This window comes from Amphiura filiformis, chromosome 15 (genome assembly GCF_039555335.1).
Source record: "Amphiura filiformis chromosome 15, Afil_fr2py, whole genome shotgun sequence".
Lineage (NCBI taxonomy): Eukaryota > Metazoa > Echinodermata > Ophiuroidea > Amphilepidida > Amphiuridae > Amphiura > Amphiura filiformis.
This window is the reverse complement of record NC_092642.1, coordinates 22,224,500-22,243,703: the sequence shown is the minus strand read 5'-3', so window position 1 is coordinate 22,243,703 and position 19,204 is coordinate 22,224,500. Positions and strand designations below refer to the sequence as shown.

Sequence of the window (19,204 nt, the reverse complement as noted above, 5' to 3'; positions counted from 1 at the left end):
ATGCACGTGTTAGGTATTGAAATATGTGTTGAAAATAGGCCTGTTGGTCCGATGAGATGCACCTGTTAGTTACACTGCAATGCTTTCCGATGCGCTCACTGTACTCCGCGCACACTCCCGTTGATACTCCGCGATAGCCCACCACGAGCACGCGATAGTGCACCGCCAGAACGCGAACTGCGCGCACGCGAACGCGATAGCACGCGGACGGACGGACGGACACAAATAGTATTAAGATGGGCACAAAATAACTATGTTTAAAAAAGCCGAAGCTAAAAGGACAAACGTAAGAAAGGGTAGATTTATAAAATATCAAATTGACAAATAATAATAAAAATGACATCAATAAATAAATAACATGGAAACGTAGAATAACATATATTTATTGAAACAAAATAGATCTATGTAGAAGAAACTGAAAAGAAAGAAAGAATAAAAAGAATAAAAAAGATAAGAAAAAGAAGACAAAAAAGTAAATAAATGAAACGGGAGCAAAATAAAGAAGGAAAGAAAGAAACTAATCAGCAAACGTAAGAAAAAAAAGCTAAAATTAGATTAAAATTAATCAGGAAATTATAAGAAAAGAGAAGCTAAAATAATGAGAACAGAGTTAACATGAAAACGGGAAATCACAAGCTAAGCAGCATATAAAAAAGAAGCTAAAAGGGAAATGTAAGAAAGGACAGATTTAGAAAATAATGGGAATGCGGTTAGGCCTAAATAAATAAATAACATGGAAACGGAAAATCACAAACTAAATAGCAATTTTTTTTAAATGGGAACAAACTAGGCCCATGTAGAAGAAGTTAAATCAGGTTTAGAACAATAAAATTTACCTTTTCAATGATTCTACCTTTTCAGTAATTCCTCCTGTTTTACCTGTTTTAGTGATCGCTCCCATTTACTCATCTAGCGGGGACCCGCGCGGAGCGCGGGTATCCCGCTAGTGTTAAAATAAATGACATAATATTTAAGCTTACCATGACGTTAATTTTTATTTTTCATGTACAGTCCCATGTAGGAGACAATATGATTAGGAGACAATATCATGCAATAAATCTCCAAAATAATAAATCACTGCAATGTTACTCTATTCACATGTGCTACATGCAGAAAAGTTTCCGGAATAACAATACAAACAAGCACGCTGATTGGTGGAAACTGTAAATGGCCTACAAGCTGTTATTATTGCAAACCGTTGGTTATTCTCTAATTCTCTTTTGCAGTTAGTTCTGTTCCGTTTGTGTGGAGGGCGAACAGAATCAAATTGGCTGTAAAATAGTCTAGTCCACAAATGGACCACAGGCTGCGCTGTACATGCGCACTGCGAAATTGTCTTCCATCTTAATTCGCCAATTCATGAATGTGACCTTGATTTTGCAGGGCTGTGTGGTCACCAGCAATATAATAAACTATGCTAGTAAAACTTCCATTTACAGCGAACACGTCAATTATCAACGAAAGCAAGTCAGACGGGTGTATTTGTCATTTCAGGTAAGCTTACAACAAGAATTGACTTGTTACTGTGTTTCAAATGAAACAAAGTGCGATACTCACAGTGTCCGATTTACAATTTTTTTCCTACCTGCACTGGTGCATGTAGCCCAAAATTTCTACATGCACAGCAAAAAGTGTGCATGCACCAAAATTAAAGCAAACATAAAATCACATTGAATCACGATCATTGTGCATGCACCAAAATTAAAGCAAACATAAAATCACATTGAATCACGATCATTGTCAGTTAAGCTTGTAATAATATTTCCGGCTCCCCTGTCAGTATCATTTTTATGCCAATCACTCGCCCCTTCACTCGCCGATTTCTCAGCCAAAACACTGGATGCTGTGGCTTCATCTGTTCTAGAACTAGTTGCCGATGAGGTGCACGATTTCCAGAATGATGCAAGTGTTTTTGAGCTATTTCCTTTTTGCTGGACATTATTATGATTATTTTCCGTGTAAACAAATATTTCCCACGGTTTAAATTCCGGTCCTTTTTTTTTTCCAATGAAATGAAAATGACACTCTTCTACATGTGCGAGGGTATCGGAAATTGGTGGCATATGATGTCACATTACGCTAGCCCCTCTAAGGGAAGTCATAGTCTCGGACCAGACTGTATGTGGCTATCGCGAATGTTCGTTAGGATGGACGAGTATCAGACCGATGCAAACTGGCTGTGTAGAAGACTAGGGAAGTCAATGAAAAAAAGTGACAGTTCTCACGTGATAGGGGTATCGGGAATTGTCAATTGTGCGATTTGTGCCAACCCTTCTAATGAAGTCAGAAGATGTTGCGCTAAAAATAGATTGGGTTTTTCCCAATCGGACTGACTGCTTGTTTACTGTATATTGGCCTTGTCATATCGCTAGCGCTAAAATCGTACATGCACGTGTGCAGGCAGGTAGTGAAAAGCTGCATGCACAGAGGGAATGTTACATGCACTGGTGCAGGTATGCAGGTGGTAAATCGAACACTGGATACTCATAATGATAATCATATGAGGTAGTAGACACAGACTTTTGTACATATTTCGAGGTGCATAACAAACACCAAATTGGTGTCATAACAAACACCAAATTGGTGTCGATGACCTGACATGCATGCATGCATCACCCAACTTTGTTACATATTGGATTGAAGTGATGGGTCTAAAATTTGATGACCCTTCATCTACACTTTCTTCAGTGATCATCGAGGATAAGAACTGTACTCTGTGCATATACTGTACTTTTAAGATCCAACCCTGAAACCAACATTCAAACGCAAAAGCAACTCCACTCGCTTTTTGATGTTATTGTTACTTGTGGGGATACCGAAGTCAACCCAGGTCCTCGTCCCATAAAGTACCCGGGTCTGGTATGCAAAAAACCGGCTAAATGGGGCCAGCATTGCCTCCAATGCGAAGAGTGTGAGGGCTGGTTTCACACAGACTGCATGGGTATGCCATTGGATACATATCAGTCCTATGCCCAGAGCAGTGTCACTTGGTTTTGCTCTGATTGTGGCCAGCCAAATAATAGCAACTTGCCTTCCATTTTCGATATTTCGCCCAATCTCCTATCCAACTCCTTCAGCCAGCTTGAGGACACTTTGCTAACTGATGAAGAAATAGGTGAACCTATCGCTGCATCATCACCGACAGGAACCAACAATCCTAGTCGGAGGGTTCCTCCAGTTCAGCGCAGTCACAAACTGAAAGCTGTCGTTGTTAATTGTGATGGTTTGTACAACAAAATTCCACTGCTTGAAACAATCATCCAGGAACAGAAACCTGACATAATTGTCGGGACTGAGTCCCACCTGAAAAGTCATATGTTTACGGCCGAAATTACCCCTCCTGGCTTTACAACCTACAGGAAAGACCGGCTCACTAGTAGAAAAGGTGGAATCTTTATCATGACCCGTGATAGCCTCATTGCTACTGAATGTAATGTAACTGTTACCGATGCCGAACTCATGTTTATTGAAATCCATATTCAGGGTCACAAGCCTTTAATTATTGGCTCCTTTTATCGACCCCAAGTCTGCTCCATCCAACCTGAACCAACTTGCTGACAGCATCAGAGAGATCCATCAGAAGTATAAAAATGCTGTCCTGGTAATTGCGGAGATTTCAACTTAGCCGACATAGATTGGCCTGAGAGAGTGGTCAAGCCAGTATGCAAATGAGTCATCAAAATGTGCTTTATTGCTTGACATTTGTAATGACAATTTTCTGGACCAGATGAACCACGAACCTACAAGAATATCAGGTGCAACTAAAAACATTCTTGATTTGGTTTTGACTTCACACCCAAATTTCATTGAAAACTGCAAAGTGAGTGGCGGTTTAAGTGACCACCTTATGGTATGCTTTTCTCTAAATTTCAAGCCTAAGATCAGCAAGAAACAGCCTAGGAAGATTTTCATGTATGGCAGAGGTGACATGACCAGTCTACGTTCTGATTTGAATGCTTTTCAGAGTGCATTCTTTTCTGCCAACCGTGATCAGCAAACCGTCCAAGAAGACTGGGACTTGTTTAAATCGAATGTCACTGGTTTAATGGATAGACACATACCATCTAAAATGTCTAGACCCAACTCATCAAAACCTTGGATAACTAGAGACATAAGGCGGCAATCTAAGAAGAAGCAGAAACTGTATAACAAAGCTAAAACCACCGGTAAAGCTTCAGACTGGTCTGAATTCCACCAATACCAGAAACAGCTGCAGAAGAGTTGTAGGAAAAACTACTGGGAATTCCAGAACAGCATGTTCAGTGACCCTGATGATAAGTCGCATAAGTCTTTCTGGAAATTCATTAACTCCAAAAACAAGAACCTGCTAATATTACATCTTTAAAAGCTGGAAATAGGGTCATCTTTGACAGTAAGAGCAAAGCATCGGCTTTCAACACGCAGTTCAGTTCTGTATTCACCAGTGAAGACACCACCAACATTCCCGACCTCGGCGAACGACGTCTTCCTACAAAGAAGCACATTACTGTTACTTGTGATGGAGTAGTAAAACTTCTGACATCTCTCAATGTTACGAAAGCTACTGGGCCTGACACCCTTCCAGCCAGACTGTTGAAAGAATTTGCCACAGAAATTGCACCCATTCTCACCTATATCTTCCAAAAGTCCCTGGACACCGGCTTTGTTCCATCTGACTGGCGAGTTGCTAATATTTCACCGATCTTCAAGAAGGGAGACAGAAGCACACCGTCAAATTACCGGCCAGTGTCCATCACATCTATTTGCTGCAAACTCCTAGAGCACATTATTTTTAGTAACATCATGGACCACTACAATAAGCACAACATTCTTACCGAAGCTCAGCACGGTTTTCGTTCAGGCCGTTCTTGCGAGACACAGTTGATACTTACAGCCGAAGACCTAGCCAGATCCATTGATGACCGCGAGCAGGTAGACGCAATAGTCTTAGATTTCTCCAAGGCCTTCGACAGAGTGCCCCACCAAAGGCTTCTCGGAAACTCCAACATTATGGCATAAGAGGACCCCTACTCCAGTGGACAGATCACTTCCTGACTCAACGCCAGCAACAGTAGTCATCGACGGCCAAGCCTCTGACTGGGAGCGTGTTACATCAGGAGTTCCCCAGGGACGGTGCTAGGTCCCCTCCTCTTTCTCACATTTATCAACGACATTCCTAATGGCATCACATCAAAGTTGAGACTGTTTGCCGATGATTGCCTTCTGTATCAGTCAATTTCCTCCATCGATGACAGCACCAAACTGCAACAGGATCTGAACCTCCTCCATCAATGGTCAGCTAACTGGCAAATGCAGTTTAATACAGATAAATGCCACCTGATAAGGTTTACACGCAGACAGAAGGTTATTGATGCCCACTACCATCTTGGAGGCAGCCAACTCTCCCCTGTCAACGAATATCCCTATCTTGGTCTATCATTTTCCACCGATATGTCCTGGCAGAAACACATTGGTAAAATCACCACCAAAGCCAACAGGATGTTAGGCCTCTTGCATGCGAAACCTAAGGAGCTGTCCTGTGAGGATCCGTGAGCAGGCATACATCAGTCTTGTCAGACCCCATTTGGAATACTGCAGCACAATCTGGAGCCCTCACAGTAAAAAAGATATCACCAAAGTGGAAAGCATCCAACGCCAAGCTGCCAGGTTCGTCCTGCAAAGATACCAGCGTAGAGACAGTGTGACCTCCATGTTACAAGAACTTCAGTGGAAATCCCTGGAATGGAGGAGACATGCTGCCAGCTTGGCCATGCTGTACAAAATTCAACACAACATGGTTGCCATCAATGCATCCGACTACCTCGCACCAATGATCACCAGCAGCACCAGAAACTACCACCCAAGCAAGCTAAAGAAAATCACCAGCCGCACTCAGCTCTATGGGAACTCATTCTTCCCGAGGACAGTTTGCCTATGGAACTCCCTCCCAGTTGTGGTACTAACTGCACCAACCCTGGAAGTCTTCAGGGGAGGAGTTTCATCCAGCCTGTAATCATGCTGCTTGGTTTTTACTCGCACTTCATCCAGTTCATCGCACCATTTGAGTTTTCCAGTTGTCTTCAACTCCAGCACCCTCAATTTTCAAGTTTTTTGTTGGCTGCACCTGTATGTCTAGTCTGCACGTGATCAACATTTCTGCACCCTTGGCATGACGTCCGGAAAGGATCCTGCTGAGTATCGACGTAAACGTAAACGTAAACGCATTCTTTTGTCGAGAGTTCACATGGTCTTTCAATTTGTGCCGAGTGTCCTTGGCAGACTTGAAAGGATTCAATAGATAACCTCTGCCCCACTAATCCCCAGCTATTGTCTGAAATTGCACCTCGGAAGATATATTATAACAACTCAGTCCCTCAAATGATAGTCATATAACGACCAAAAGATAAATGACTGACTATCATTGAGGACTGAGTTCCGCAGTCTAATGAGGTAGTCCGAATAATCAGACCCAGAACAAAATATTAATTTCTGACATGATCCTGTTCTGGGTCTGATATATGAAATCTTGATGGCAAATTGGACAATAGAAACACATGGTTCTACGTGACAGCTTTTTAATCCCTATTCATGTTACGTGAATCACGCTATTGTGGACCATCCTTCTGATACTTGAGTGTTTGGACAAGCGGAACGTTCGGTCTTTTGTCCACCTCTCTGTTTGTAAACAAACCAGGATGTCGAAATCGACATCCTCGCCGAATACAAAAGTCAGCGTAATAGTACGGCACTACATATGAGGGAGGCACTTATAAGGAAGAAGAAAAGCAAGTCAAAGAAAAGTATACTAGTATCCAGTCTGGACACATCACACTTCATGTGTGATGTGTCCAGCTAATCGGCAAAGTAACATATAAGGTGGACAATTTAGCATAACAGCCTGCAGTGCCAATTTACGCTTCCTGAAACACTCTCTTGCCCATCGCTTTTCAAAAGCGTTTAATTTAATCGCAATCGCTCGACGATCGAGTATAAATTCAGCTTCAGACAGGAGCGAAATTGTTTGTTTATTTATTTATATATTTATTTATTTGTTTAAACGCAATCACTCGGCGATCGAGTATAAATTCAGCTTCAAGCAGGAGCAAAATTGTTTATTTATTTATTTATTATAAATTCAGCTTCAGGCAGGAGCGAAATTGTTTATTTATTGATTTATTGATTGATTGATTGATTGATTGATTGATTGATTGATTATAAATTCAGCTTCACGCAGGTCGCAGGAGCGAAATTGTTTATTTATTTATTGATTGATTTATTATAAATTCAGCTTCAGGCAGGAGCGAAATTGTTTATTGATTGATTGATTGTAATATTCGATATTAGTATAGTTTAGTTTTATTTAATCATTATTATTTATTCAAGTTATTATCAATAGTTAGGCCTATTTAATATAACTATGCTCCGGTACTCTACAATGGGTCAATGTTTATTTAATCTTTGTTTGTTTCATTTCTATATCTAACTGAATTTATATATTTATTCATATAAATTCATGTATTCATTTCTTAATTTTGATAAATATTTATTTATTTACTCCTTGCTGCCTTGTTACTTTATACTTATACCTGAAACTTCTAGTTTTACATGCTCATGTATGCTCCAGTACTCTGTCTGCAATGTTTATTTAATCTTTGTTTCTTTCATTTTTAGTTGCTTATTAATTTTTGTCTCGCCTGATAAGGCAGGAGACTATATAATCACTTTTCCGTATGTATGTGTGTGCGTGCGTGCGGGGGTGCGTGTGTGTGTGTGTGTGTGACAAATTTGATTAAAGTTTTGGTTTTTCTCGGAGACTAGGACTCGTACGTTTCTCAAACTTGGTGGGTGGGTGCATCTTGACCCGAGACAAAACTGGTTTGTATTGGTTAGTGGGTCAAGGTCACTGAGGTCCTCTAGGGGTCATCTGAGGTCAAATTAGTAAAAACTGCCATATGGGCATGAAACTTGGTAGGTACAGTCAACATTTCAAGCCAAATTTTTGGAAGGTCATTTCAAGGTCACCAGGGGTCATCTGAGGTCAAATTAGTAAAACTGTCTGATGGGCATGAAAGTTGGTGGGTACAGTCAACATTTCAAGCCCAATTTTTGGAAGGTCATTTCAAGGTCACCAGGGGTCATCTGAGGTCAAATTAGTAAAAACTGTCCGATGGGCATGAAAGTTGGTGGGTACAGTCAACATTAAAAGCTAAATTGTTGGAAGGTCATTTTGGGGTCACCAGGGGTCATCTGAGGTCAAATTAGTAAAACTATCGTATGGGCATGAAACTTGGTGGGTACAGTCAACATTTCAAGCCAAATTTTTGGAAGGTCATTTCGAGGTCACCAGGGGTCATCTGAGGTCAAATTAGTAAAACTGTCGGATGAGCATGAAACTTGGTGGGTACAGTCAACATTTAAAGCCAAATTTTGGAAGGTCATTTTGAGGTCACCAGGGGTCATCTCAGGTCAAATTAGTAAAACTGTCAGATGGGCATGAAACTTGGTGGGTACAGTCAACATTTAAAGCCAAATTTTCGGAAGGTCATTTCGAGGTCACCAGGGGTCATCTGAGGTCAAATTAGTAAAAACTGTCGTAAGGACATGAAACTTAGTGGGTACAATCAACATTTTTTGGACGGTCATTTTGGGGTCACCAGGGGTCATCTGAGGTCAAATTAGTAAAAATTAGTTGTATGGGCATGAAACTCAGTGGGTACAGTCAACATTTAGAGCCAAAGTTTTGGAAGGTCATTTCAGGGCCACCAGCGGTTATATTAGTAAAAACTGTTGCATGGGCATGAAACTTGGTGGGTACAGTCACCATCAGCCAGATAATCGTGCCCAGCCGATAACCGCCAAATTCATTTACCTCTACCAAAAGTAATTGTAAAAGCAAGCGGTTGCGAAAGCAGGCGAGACTCGTGGTTCGAGAACCGCCTTGTTATTTATGTAGGCCCCTGACATGTGATAATGACCGTAAACATTTTGTCAGCATGGTCAGAGACAATCAATGGGTACCGTATTAATTTATGGACACAAATTAAGTGGCCACAATCTATTGACACACTATTGGTGGCGATTGTGTCATTGAGGAAAAAATAATCCCACTTATAAATTATAATAAAAATAGGCTACGAGTCAGGTTTGAACGTTTTGTTAACAGTATACAAACTCACTAACTTCAACATGCACTACTCACAAAATAAAACAAATATTAATTATTACCAATCCTGCAGAATAACTTACATAATTGTCAATTTCATGGAATCCCGTTGCTGAATATTGCAAATTTCACACAGAACTGTCAAATGCGCTGTGGATGTGCTTCATAAAGGTGTGAAACTGACTTTATACCACTCGCTCGCTTTTGCAGAAAAGCGAAGCTTCACTGCCTCGTGGTACTGGGGCATGACGTCGTGGACGTGTGCAAAATTTTCGATGGGCGCCATGTAACCCGTTTTGTGATTTGTTGCAAAAACCATTCATTGCAATCGTAAGCCAATCAATGAACGCGACAGGTTTTCGAGAGGCGAATTCATGTGGTGAATCCAGCGATCGAGTATAAATTCAGCTTGACAACTGCTTTCGCAGGTGCAAGAACAATACATGGACACAATCACTGACATTTACACAATGAATTTAATGAATTATTTATGACATGCATCGGCTGGATTTTACGATCGAGGTATGGTAATGTTTTCGGCCTGTCCCTGCGTTAATATACGTCATAGGGTAGAAACGATAACTTTACAATTGTACAAAATATACATTTTGAGCAACTAACTTGTTGACAAACTTGTAAAGGAGTGTTAGCCTCTGGGCTGCTCTCACGAGACTACGGTATTCAAAGGCTCCCATTCAAGTTAAGAAAGCATATTAGTGACACTCTCCTTCCTCTTGTAATTTTAAAACAAATCTGACAGATCGGCGTTGAACCGTTTTTAACTGAAGTTTGTATTCCTGATTTGGCCAATTCCACCGTTACGGACGTTACAGATGCATGCAACTTGCAACTTTTAAGTGAATAGCACACATGTTTGCTGTTAGGATAACACTTTATTTCTTAGTATGCTACTAGTACACACTCCAATGTTGGTTCAATATAATGAAGCAATTTTGTTTTGGCTTTCTTAGTTAATTAGCTACAGAAATTAGAAACGAGTGTTACGGACGTTACGCAAAAGTGCCTGCCTTTTTGACAGATGGTACATATCCTTAAATCTCCATTCAGTTCTGTGTTTTATTTTTTCTGTTAACTATATTGAGCAAGCCCTGACTCCATTCTATGTAAACATGAAAAGCAAGTTTGAAATTAATACTCCTGTATCGTCCTACACTGTTGATTTAGAGTTACGGCCGTTACATTTTATCTCAAATGTAACGTCCGTAACGTTTTTCGTGATGAAAAAAAACTGTCAAGGTGCTTCCTTAGATTTTTTTTCTTTACTATCTTGAAGTAGGTGTGACATCAATCTATGGAGGCATGATTAGCAAGTTTGAAATAAATGCTCCTGTTTTGAGCAATAATGTTCCAAAATTTTGTTACGGACGTTACAAAGGCACTTTTGGCATGGAATTGGCCATTTCCTTCTGATATTGATCCCAGATTGTTGCGCGGAAAATGACATCCCCGACGTATGTCACGCCAGCGCAACACGGCTGTTATTTACATTTTCTACATCAGCCACCACTGACTGGCACTCCACTTTCAAAATCGTTTAGGTGCTTACAATATGTAAAGTAAACACCTGACATCTAACAGCTTCTGGTGGGTAGTTGTTAGAAGTATCTCTCTCGGGACTGTAGAGCCAAGCTTTGGGACTGGTGAACTGTATCTGAGGGCACTAGGGACTATAGAGGTTGTGCATATGGTGTATCATACCGTAAATATGGTGGACTTCTCAAATGCATTAAAACAACAAAAGCATGATTGCAATCTACCACAACAGTTTGTCTTAAGTTGTGTTCACACAGTCAGTAGTGACTTATTACCAGTAATAAGCGACTTATAACCGGTAATAGTGACTTAAGTCTGGCCATGTGAACATGACTTCACACACATAACAAATGCACTACGATCAAATAGGTTGCTGACAACATTTGATTGAATGGACTGCCCTGTGCCATGATTACGGTGTAGGACACCGGTTCAAGTCCTTTGTTTGGAGCCAATAGATAAAAGCATGCAGGGCCTCTGGGAACCAAGGGAGAACAGTGCCAGTGCATTGATTGGTCACCCCAGGTTAAATAAGAAATAAATCAATTTATTTTAAATTGTACAACTAAGCCTGGTCCAAAAATTTAATAGGTTTGCTTGCACTTTTTACTTTTAGGTGTTTATCTGGCGATCTATTGCTTAGGTACCAGCTTGAACGTCTGCTAATTACAGTTGCAAGGTAGTGAAGATTGTTGTCTTGTTTTACCAAAGGACATCTTTGCAAGAATTTACTCACAGGTACAAATGTAACTTGAGCTTCATCTGTAAAATGATAAATCTGGGATTCAGGTGTGCAGGGTTCGCAAGTTTTTGCCTCAAGTGGAAAAACTCACAGTTTTAACCGTGGTTTTAACCGCTTGGCAAAAAAAGTGATTTATAGTTCAGTTTTTCCATCTCAGAACAAATTATTAAGTTACAAAAATAATTTCCTAAGCATAACAAAGCAAGGTTTTGTAATTATAAGTACCATAATTTTATTAGCAAATTAAAGGCATGCGTTTTTATTGTTCAAGTGCATTTAACCAAAAATAATGTGTCATATATCAAATTCAAAACTTTTTAATTTTAAGGACAAGAAATATGATGAATGATTCATTAAACATCTTGTGTATGAGCTTTCTGCATTACTTTGTAATATTTGAGTGACTATATGTTAGTTTTTGCCATTTTTACCGGTTTAAACCAGGCAAAAACAGGCAATAACAGGTTTTTGCCGGCAAAAACCGAACCATGTGTGGGGTGGAGTATCATTTGGCTGTGAAGATGATACTAGTAGTAGTATTTGAATCATGAAGTTATAATGCTTGACTACACATTTGTGTCGCTTGTTTGATGATGCAATCAGTTCATTGCACCATGAAGTGTTTCAAATTATGACTGGTCAGTTTGCAAGGTGAAGTTGTTATGAGCAAGTAGCGATTATTTCAAAAGGGCAAAACAAAACAAATATCGTAAAAGTTTCCTCTGTGAATGGAAAAAGCTATCATCAGGGAGTCCTGATTCTTTGTTATTAATTTGTCTGGGGTGTAGTCTGTAATCTCTTGTCATACTTTGTTATTACATTTCATAGTTTTGTTTTGCACATGTTTTTATTGTTTTCATGATCTATTGTATATCACTCTGCAGTGTTGGACAGTAAAACTACCAGCTTGGACGTCTATTAAATACATTTGCCGGGACATTTGCTAGCTAGCGAAGATCGTTGTCTTATTTTGCTTCCTCCTTTGCCAGTGGACATCTTTGCAACAATAACAGGCAGGTAATTTGAGCACCGGGAGAGGGGCACTTATTTCAAGTTGTATATCAACCGCGTACAAAAAAGCAAGTAAAATGGCCTCTTTTCACGGCAGGGCACGATATGTATCTCATTTTGACTATCAAAAACAAAAAATTGAAAACAAGGGTACCTTAATCACACAGATATTACTCCATACATGTAAGGGTAGCTAAATTTGGCACCAAGATGCCAACAAAAATCAGTTGAAAAGAAATTAAAATTCTGGGTGAAATTGTACTCAACATGTAGGTGTGTTCAAAGCGACTCCTAACAGTAAAATACTTAGGGTAGGAAAACAACTGCATAGTAATTAGACCTAATAGGAATATTACTTGCTTTGGGTGCATTTTACACTAATCAAAATACTTACATGTACTTGCTTGATACTTTTTGAAAGTCATTGTACGCAGGTGATATACTACTTGAAATACAATCCATGTCCCCCTCCTATAACTTATGTGGAAAAAATGGTGGAGGGTCCCGTTTCGTCTTTATTTTTCTGTGGTCTAGCGGGACTTTCTAAAGCCAAATCTTTTGCCACACTTAGTATTATATTTCTTTCAAATTAAGGGTATTGTGAGATTTTCAATAATATACAGCAGCGCAGGCGCAGGACAGCCGGGGTGGCCATGGCAGCCCCACTTTTATGCAAATTAACTTTTAAAAAATTAAATATTTAGCTTAAAACTTCCCAATTGTCACATGCTTCGCTCCTTTGGCCCATCTGGACAGCAGTAGGTGAATAATTGTGATCGCAATATGTGAAAGTGTGATGTTAATTTGGTGCCATTGGAAAGTATACTGCCTATTGTGTTTTGTACCTTTGCAGTAGTGGTTTTGATATTAGAAGCAAATAATTTTGACCAACTTTGAAAAATTTGCACCAAAAATGGTCAAAAAATGGTCACTTTAAAATTTTTTTTTAAAAGCCTGATTTTTGTCAAAATTCCTACGGGAAAAAATACCTATCTACGGAAACTCTTACCATAATATTATTAACTTGCGACAAGTTACTTATTTTGCATCAAAGGAGAATTCTTCCTATTCAAATACATTGGAAAACCACCTGCTCGGGGTCACATTCCATAATGCTAATATGTCTGCGCCCATGGGTGTCACATGTCCAGAAAATTTTCCTTTTAAAATTTACTCATTAATTTTGACTATTTGTAGAATATAGAAGTTATGATTGGGCAGCTGTTTGCATATACCATAAAGGCTCGCCTAATGGGGCTATGGGTTCCCTTGACATATTAATTGGAATTTTAGGCACAACCTAAAGGTGCCCTTTTGTAATTTTTTGCGGTAGACCATTCTAGTCCCAAACTGCTGACAAGCAACGCTTTTTGTTAGATGGTAGTCAGTGTGTGGGGTTAAGTGAGCACAATGGGGATAACCCGTAACATTTTAGTTATTTTGCAGTGTTATATTTTATTTTAAAGTAAAGAGGATCAAGCTATTATGCAATATACCTTTGCTTGTGGATTTTGATGTAGAGCAATTGTTTTGTATAGCAAATATCTGATTATTCTTTTAACATAATAAATTTTAATAGTATTTGGTTTAGAAACGAATTTTAGACTATAACACCAATTATTTGTAATGTTAAAATCATTTCAGATCCAGTGTGATAATAATCTGCATCTGCAATTGGAAACTAAACAAAGTAGAGCCCCTGACTGAAGCCAGTGAGGATTGTGGACTTGCATTGTTGCTGCTCCATTCAAGGACATCTTCTAGAATTGACTTCCATGCATATGACGGGTTTGAGGTGCTTAGTTAACTCAATCTACATCTTTTAAGTTCATCATAAGTTTGCTGTACTAAATACCTGTTGCAAACAACAGCAATGACAATGAGACTATTGAAACCTTTTTCTTGTGCATTTTGCAGACTCGAGCATTATTCTTTGGATAAATTGAAAACGCACATTAACAGACATCTGATTAAATATGTGCGGGCTCGTAGATGCAAAAGTTTGTTTTTTGTCATAACTGCTCATCAAAAAATGGTGAGCAGCTAAGATATTTGCATAGCCACAGAATGGTATGGTACTACCAGTATAAAAATTGCTTGAATGTCAAAGAGAAACCCTATCAGTGTAAGTTTTGTCTGAAAGGTTTTGCTCTAAAAAGTGCCCAAATAAACCATACCCAAATTCACACTAAAAAATGTACACCTTATCAGTGTGAGTACTGTAAGAAATATCTTGCTAGCAGAACTAGCCTCATATTACATGTCAGAACTCACACCAAAGAGAAGCCCTTTCAGTGTGAGTACTGTCAGAAATGTTTTGCTAGAAAACATGTGTTGGTGAAACATATCAGAATTCACACCAAAGAGAAACCCTTTCAGTGTGAGTACTGTCAGAAATGTTTTTCCCTAAAAAGTACCCTTGTGGACCATATCAGAATTCACACCAAAGAGAAATCCTTTCAGTGTGAGTACTGTCAGAAATGTTTTTCCCACAGAAATACCCTTGTGGACCATATCAAAATTCACACCCAAGAGATCGAGAAACCCTTTCAGTGTGACTACTGCCAGAAAAGTTTTCCCAAAAAAAGTAAACTTGTGAACCACATCAGAATTCACACCAAAGAGAAACCGTATCAGTGTGAGTACTGTCAAAAATGTTTTGCCGAAAAACATCACCTTCTGCGACATATCAGAATCCACACCGAAGAGAAACCCTTTCAGTGTGAGTATTGTCAGAAATGTTTTGCTAGAAAAGGTGTGCTAGTGAACCATATCAGAATTCACACCAAACCCTTTCAGTGTGAGCACTGTCAGAAATGTTTTTCGCTAAAATGTACCCTTGTGAACCATATTAGAACTCACACCAAAGAGAAACCCATTCAGTGTGAATACTGCCAAAAAAGTTTTCCCAAACAAAGTAAGCTTGTGAACCATATCCGAATTCACACCAAAGAGAAACCCTTCCAATGTGAATACTGTCAGAAATGTTTTGCTAGAAAAAGTGTGCTAGTGAACCATATCAGAATTCACACCAAACCCTTTCAGTGTGAGCACTGTGAGAGATGTTTTGCCCAAAAAATTAACCTTGTGAACCATATCAGAATTCACACCAAAGAGAAACTGTTTCAGTGTGAGTAATGCCAGAAATGTTTTGCACAGAAAGGACAAATTATAATGCGCACCAATCAGCAAGAGCCCCCACACAGCGTCACCATCCCTATACCTTTGTGTCAGAAATCGCCATAATATTAGGGCGAACCACTAGTTTATTCAACAGCATGGTATGGCGATTTTGTTACGCCATGGTTGAATAGTTTCGAGATAGGCAAAATGGCAAAATATTACACTCCACCTTTACGAACACCACCGGTACGATACTATTAGTTATTAGGTTCAGCGTCGGTATGGTACGGGAAAGTGTCATACTGGGTGAAGCCGAAGGCTGAACCCAGTATGACAGTGAGCGCATGATAATTTCCCGTACCATACCGACGCTGAACCTAATAACGAATTTATCATACCAAAAAGTCATTCTAAATATTGAAATAATTACGTTTTTAAATATTTTAATTGCTGCTAAATAGGAAAAACATTACAAAAAATGATGACTGTTTCGCATATTACAGATTGCGTGCATTTTACGTGTCCGGTTTACGCAAATCGCCTTTATGCGCATACCTCGCCGTACAAGCGTATCGGGCTTGCAAAATTTGATGTTTCCCTTAGTGGTAGGATAAATAACTTTTCTTTTCCAAATTTTGAATTCACTGTATAAAAACTGTACCCGAGTGTTCAAAGCTGAGACGAATATACCTACTTTATATTTGTCTCAGGTTCAAAGCACTGTGTACTATTTGTACTTGGAATTTTATCTTTCAAATGATCCAAGTTTATGCGTCAGTGGGTGAAATGGCAAAATGCTGTAAACATGGTAAAAGATTTAATATGGTATGTCATATAATTATGGAGTTGTGTGGCGTATCATGCCACTATAATATGCACTATGTGATACTTTTTCTTATATTCACATAAAAAGTATATCACGTAGTGGAGCATCGTATATGATACGCTAGTATGTGATACACTTTTCGCCAGATTATTGCTATCTTTAACATCAGTTTTGTCTTTTCAACGGGAAAAATCCAATTGAAAATAAAGTTTTTAAGGGCTAGCTATAATATTGAACAATATATCCCATATTTTGACATGCACGTACTTATAGAAAATAAATTGTCTTACTTTATAAATTATAAATACTGTAAAATGACACATAACTAAAGTGAGGCCAATTTCTATCTTTTTTATTTGATTCATAAAATTACATTCAACAAAATGATTGAAGACTGAGAAAACACACAATGCAGGCTATTACAGAATGGAGTAGGTAAGATGCCATGTCCATAGCTTTGCAGGAGTTTCGGACTAACAATCAACACATTCAAAAAATACAGTTTAAAAGTGAAGATTGTAGTGAATGATCAGTCCTTTATCATGCGCTTGCCACTATCTACTTTGCGAAATAATATAAAATTATTTTAAAATAAAATGTGCATGTAAGTTGAGTTAACATAGCGAATTAACTAACAACTGCAGTGTATTTCTTGATTTTAATAATAAGCATGGGTAAAAAGCAGTAATGACAAAAATACAGAACAATTTGGAGTAATGAATTAAAGAGTTGACAGGAGTTATAGGAGTTAATGTTTTTTGCTGTTTCAGTGTGCATGTTCTCACCATTGATGGTTTGGTGAACTGTCATGTAACATGGATGTAAGCGTGATCCTAAAAAATACCTTTCACGGTGACCCAAACTATTTACAAGACCTCTTCTGCATTGAGGCTGGCCTTCCCTTTTAAAGGGAATTTTTATTCCTACATATGCGATACATACACCACTTCGTATACGATATTGTATACGATATTGTGTACAATATGCAACAATGTGATACTGATGTCTACATTTTTTTCCATTTTCGTAACATGCCAATTTGATTAACATATTCGTTCCATTAATTTTATGTGTAAATGGTTCATATTGGATGCGAACAAGTTAAAAATAAATGTGTAGTTTTGTAATAGGCCTTGGCCCCCTATTGGCCACAAAATATTTGGCCAGTTTATGTTTTCAAGACACAAGCAAGAAATCCAATACATAAAGTAAAGGTTATCAGATTGTTTCAACACATACCGTACTGACGCGAGTATAGTACCACCTTTGAGTAAAGTCCCACCCCCAAATTTTCGTTTAATTTGTTTAAGTTATTTATTTTTTCGGCTTTGGAGTGTCCCTGGACCTAGACCTAAATGCTAGGATCATTCATAGTTGACCTAAAAAAAATAAAAAATTGAATTTTGCACGGTGTGTTGTGTTTTTAATATGAAAATTGATACTTTGTTTTCATGTCATATTCTATTAATGATATCAAAATGCATTGAATTCAGATTTTTTTTAGGTCAACCATGAATGATCCTAGCATTTAGGTCTAGGTCCAGGACACTTAAATTTTTTTTTGAAATTCGAGTATAGTCCCACCCCAATTTTGAAAAATGTTCACCCCAAAACGGGGTGGGACTATACTCGCGTCAGTACGGGTATATTCATGTGCAAGCCTTTAAATCGTCTTGTTCAAATGAAAAAATTAACTAAATATATTCAAGGATTAGAGATTTTATCATATCATTATTAAACACACCAGTTAGCATAGGGCTATAGCACAGGAGCGTGGCTTGGTCACACAATTCATATAAATCCAATTATGGGTGCTTCAGAAATGCGAGTCTATTCGGCAGTCATTGATATATCAATTCTATAGAGATTGTGTAAATACAAGCTTTATTGTCCGATATTCTACAATAGAATAATTAATCTTCCATGGATATTTTGAAGGACAACTCAAACAGCTAAATTAATAACATGATCCCTAAGCTATGACAATTAGTTTTTAGCCAGGTTTTTAACCAATGAGATATACCAATACCAATCACTTACCGCTATTTGTGACTCTCAGCAACTGGCAAGCCCATTATGGACCGGTTCGTTTCCTGCCTATACAAAATAATTATTTACCTAGTGAAAATTGTGTGCCCCATCGGTGTGAGTATCGTCAGCTATGTTTTACATACAATCGGTCGTGTTCGTCACATAATGTTGTATCGTAAGGAAAATTGTAATGTGCATTTTGGAGAAAAAACAAGTTTGATAAAATGCTGGTTGTTTTGAATTTTTAATTCACTGTATAAAAACTATACCTGAGTGTTCAAAGCTGAGACGAATATACCTAATTTATATTCGTCTCAGGTTCAAAGCACCCCTGTGTACTATTTGTACTTGGAATTCTATTTTCAAATGATCCAAGTTTATACGTCAGTGGGTGAAATGGCAAAATGCCGTAAACATGGGAACCCGGGCATGGGAAAAGATTATGGTATATCATATATGAAGTTGTGTGGCGTATTATGCCACTATAACTATGTAATACTTTTCTTATATTCACGTAAAAAGTATATCACATAGTGGAGCATCATATATGATACGCTACTATATGATACGCTACTATGTGATACGCTACTATGTGATACGCTACTATGTGATACGCTACTATGTGATACACTTTTTCCTACATATGCGATACATACACCACTTCGTATACGATATCGTATACGATATGCAACCAAGTGATACTGATGTCTACATTTATGGCCCCCCACATAATTTTTATGTGAGGCTTATGTTATCATCCAGATGGTTGTCTGCC

The 19,204-nt window shown here is 38.5% G+C and overlaps 3 protein-coding genes across 3 annotated transcripts in view; all 3 read left to right on the top strand.

The window, feature by feature from the left end:
* LOC140170805 (uncharacterized) overlaps positions 1-4,998 on the top strand; it is a 50,025-nt gene extending 45,027 nt beyond the window's left edge. Inside the window, exons 2-4 of the mRNA XM_072194024.1 lie at positions 2,739-3,435; positions 3,875-4,223; positions 4,349-4,998. Of these exons, the coding sequence (XP_072050125.1) occupies positions 2,739-3,435; positions 3,875-4,223; positions 4,349-4,998 (1,696 nt within the window). The remainder of the gene's footprint in view (positions 1-2,738; positions 3,436-3,874; positions 4,224-4,348) is intronic.
* Positions 1,356-19,204, top strand: part of LOC140170802 (uncharacterized) — a 35,669-nt gene continuing 17,820 nt past the window's right edge. The window contains exons 1-4 of the mRNA XM_072194022.1: positions 1,356-1,494; positions 11,313-11,434; positions 12,323-12,455; positions 14,094-14,244. The gene's annotated coding sequence lies outside the window, so the exon portion shown is untranslated. The remainder of the gene's footprint in view (positions 1,495-11,312; positions 11,435-12,322; positions 12,456-14,093; positions 14,245-19,204) is intronic.
* On the top strand, positions 5,495-5,992 carry LOC140170804 (uncharacterized). The gene has a single exon (XM_072194023.1). It carries the CDS (start codon positions 5,495-5,497, stop codon positions 5,990-5,992), a length of 498 nt encoding a protein of 165 aa, XP_072050124.1.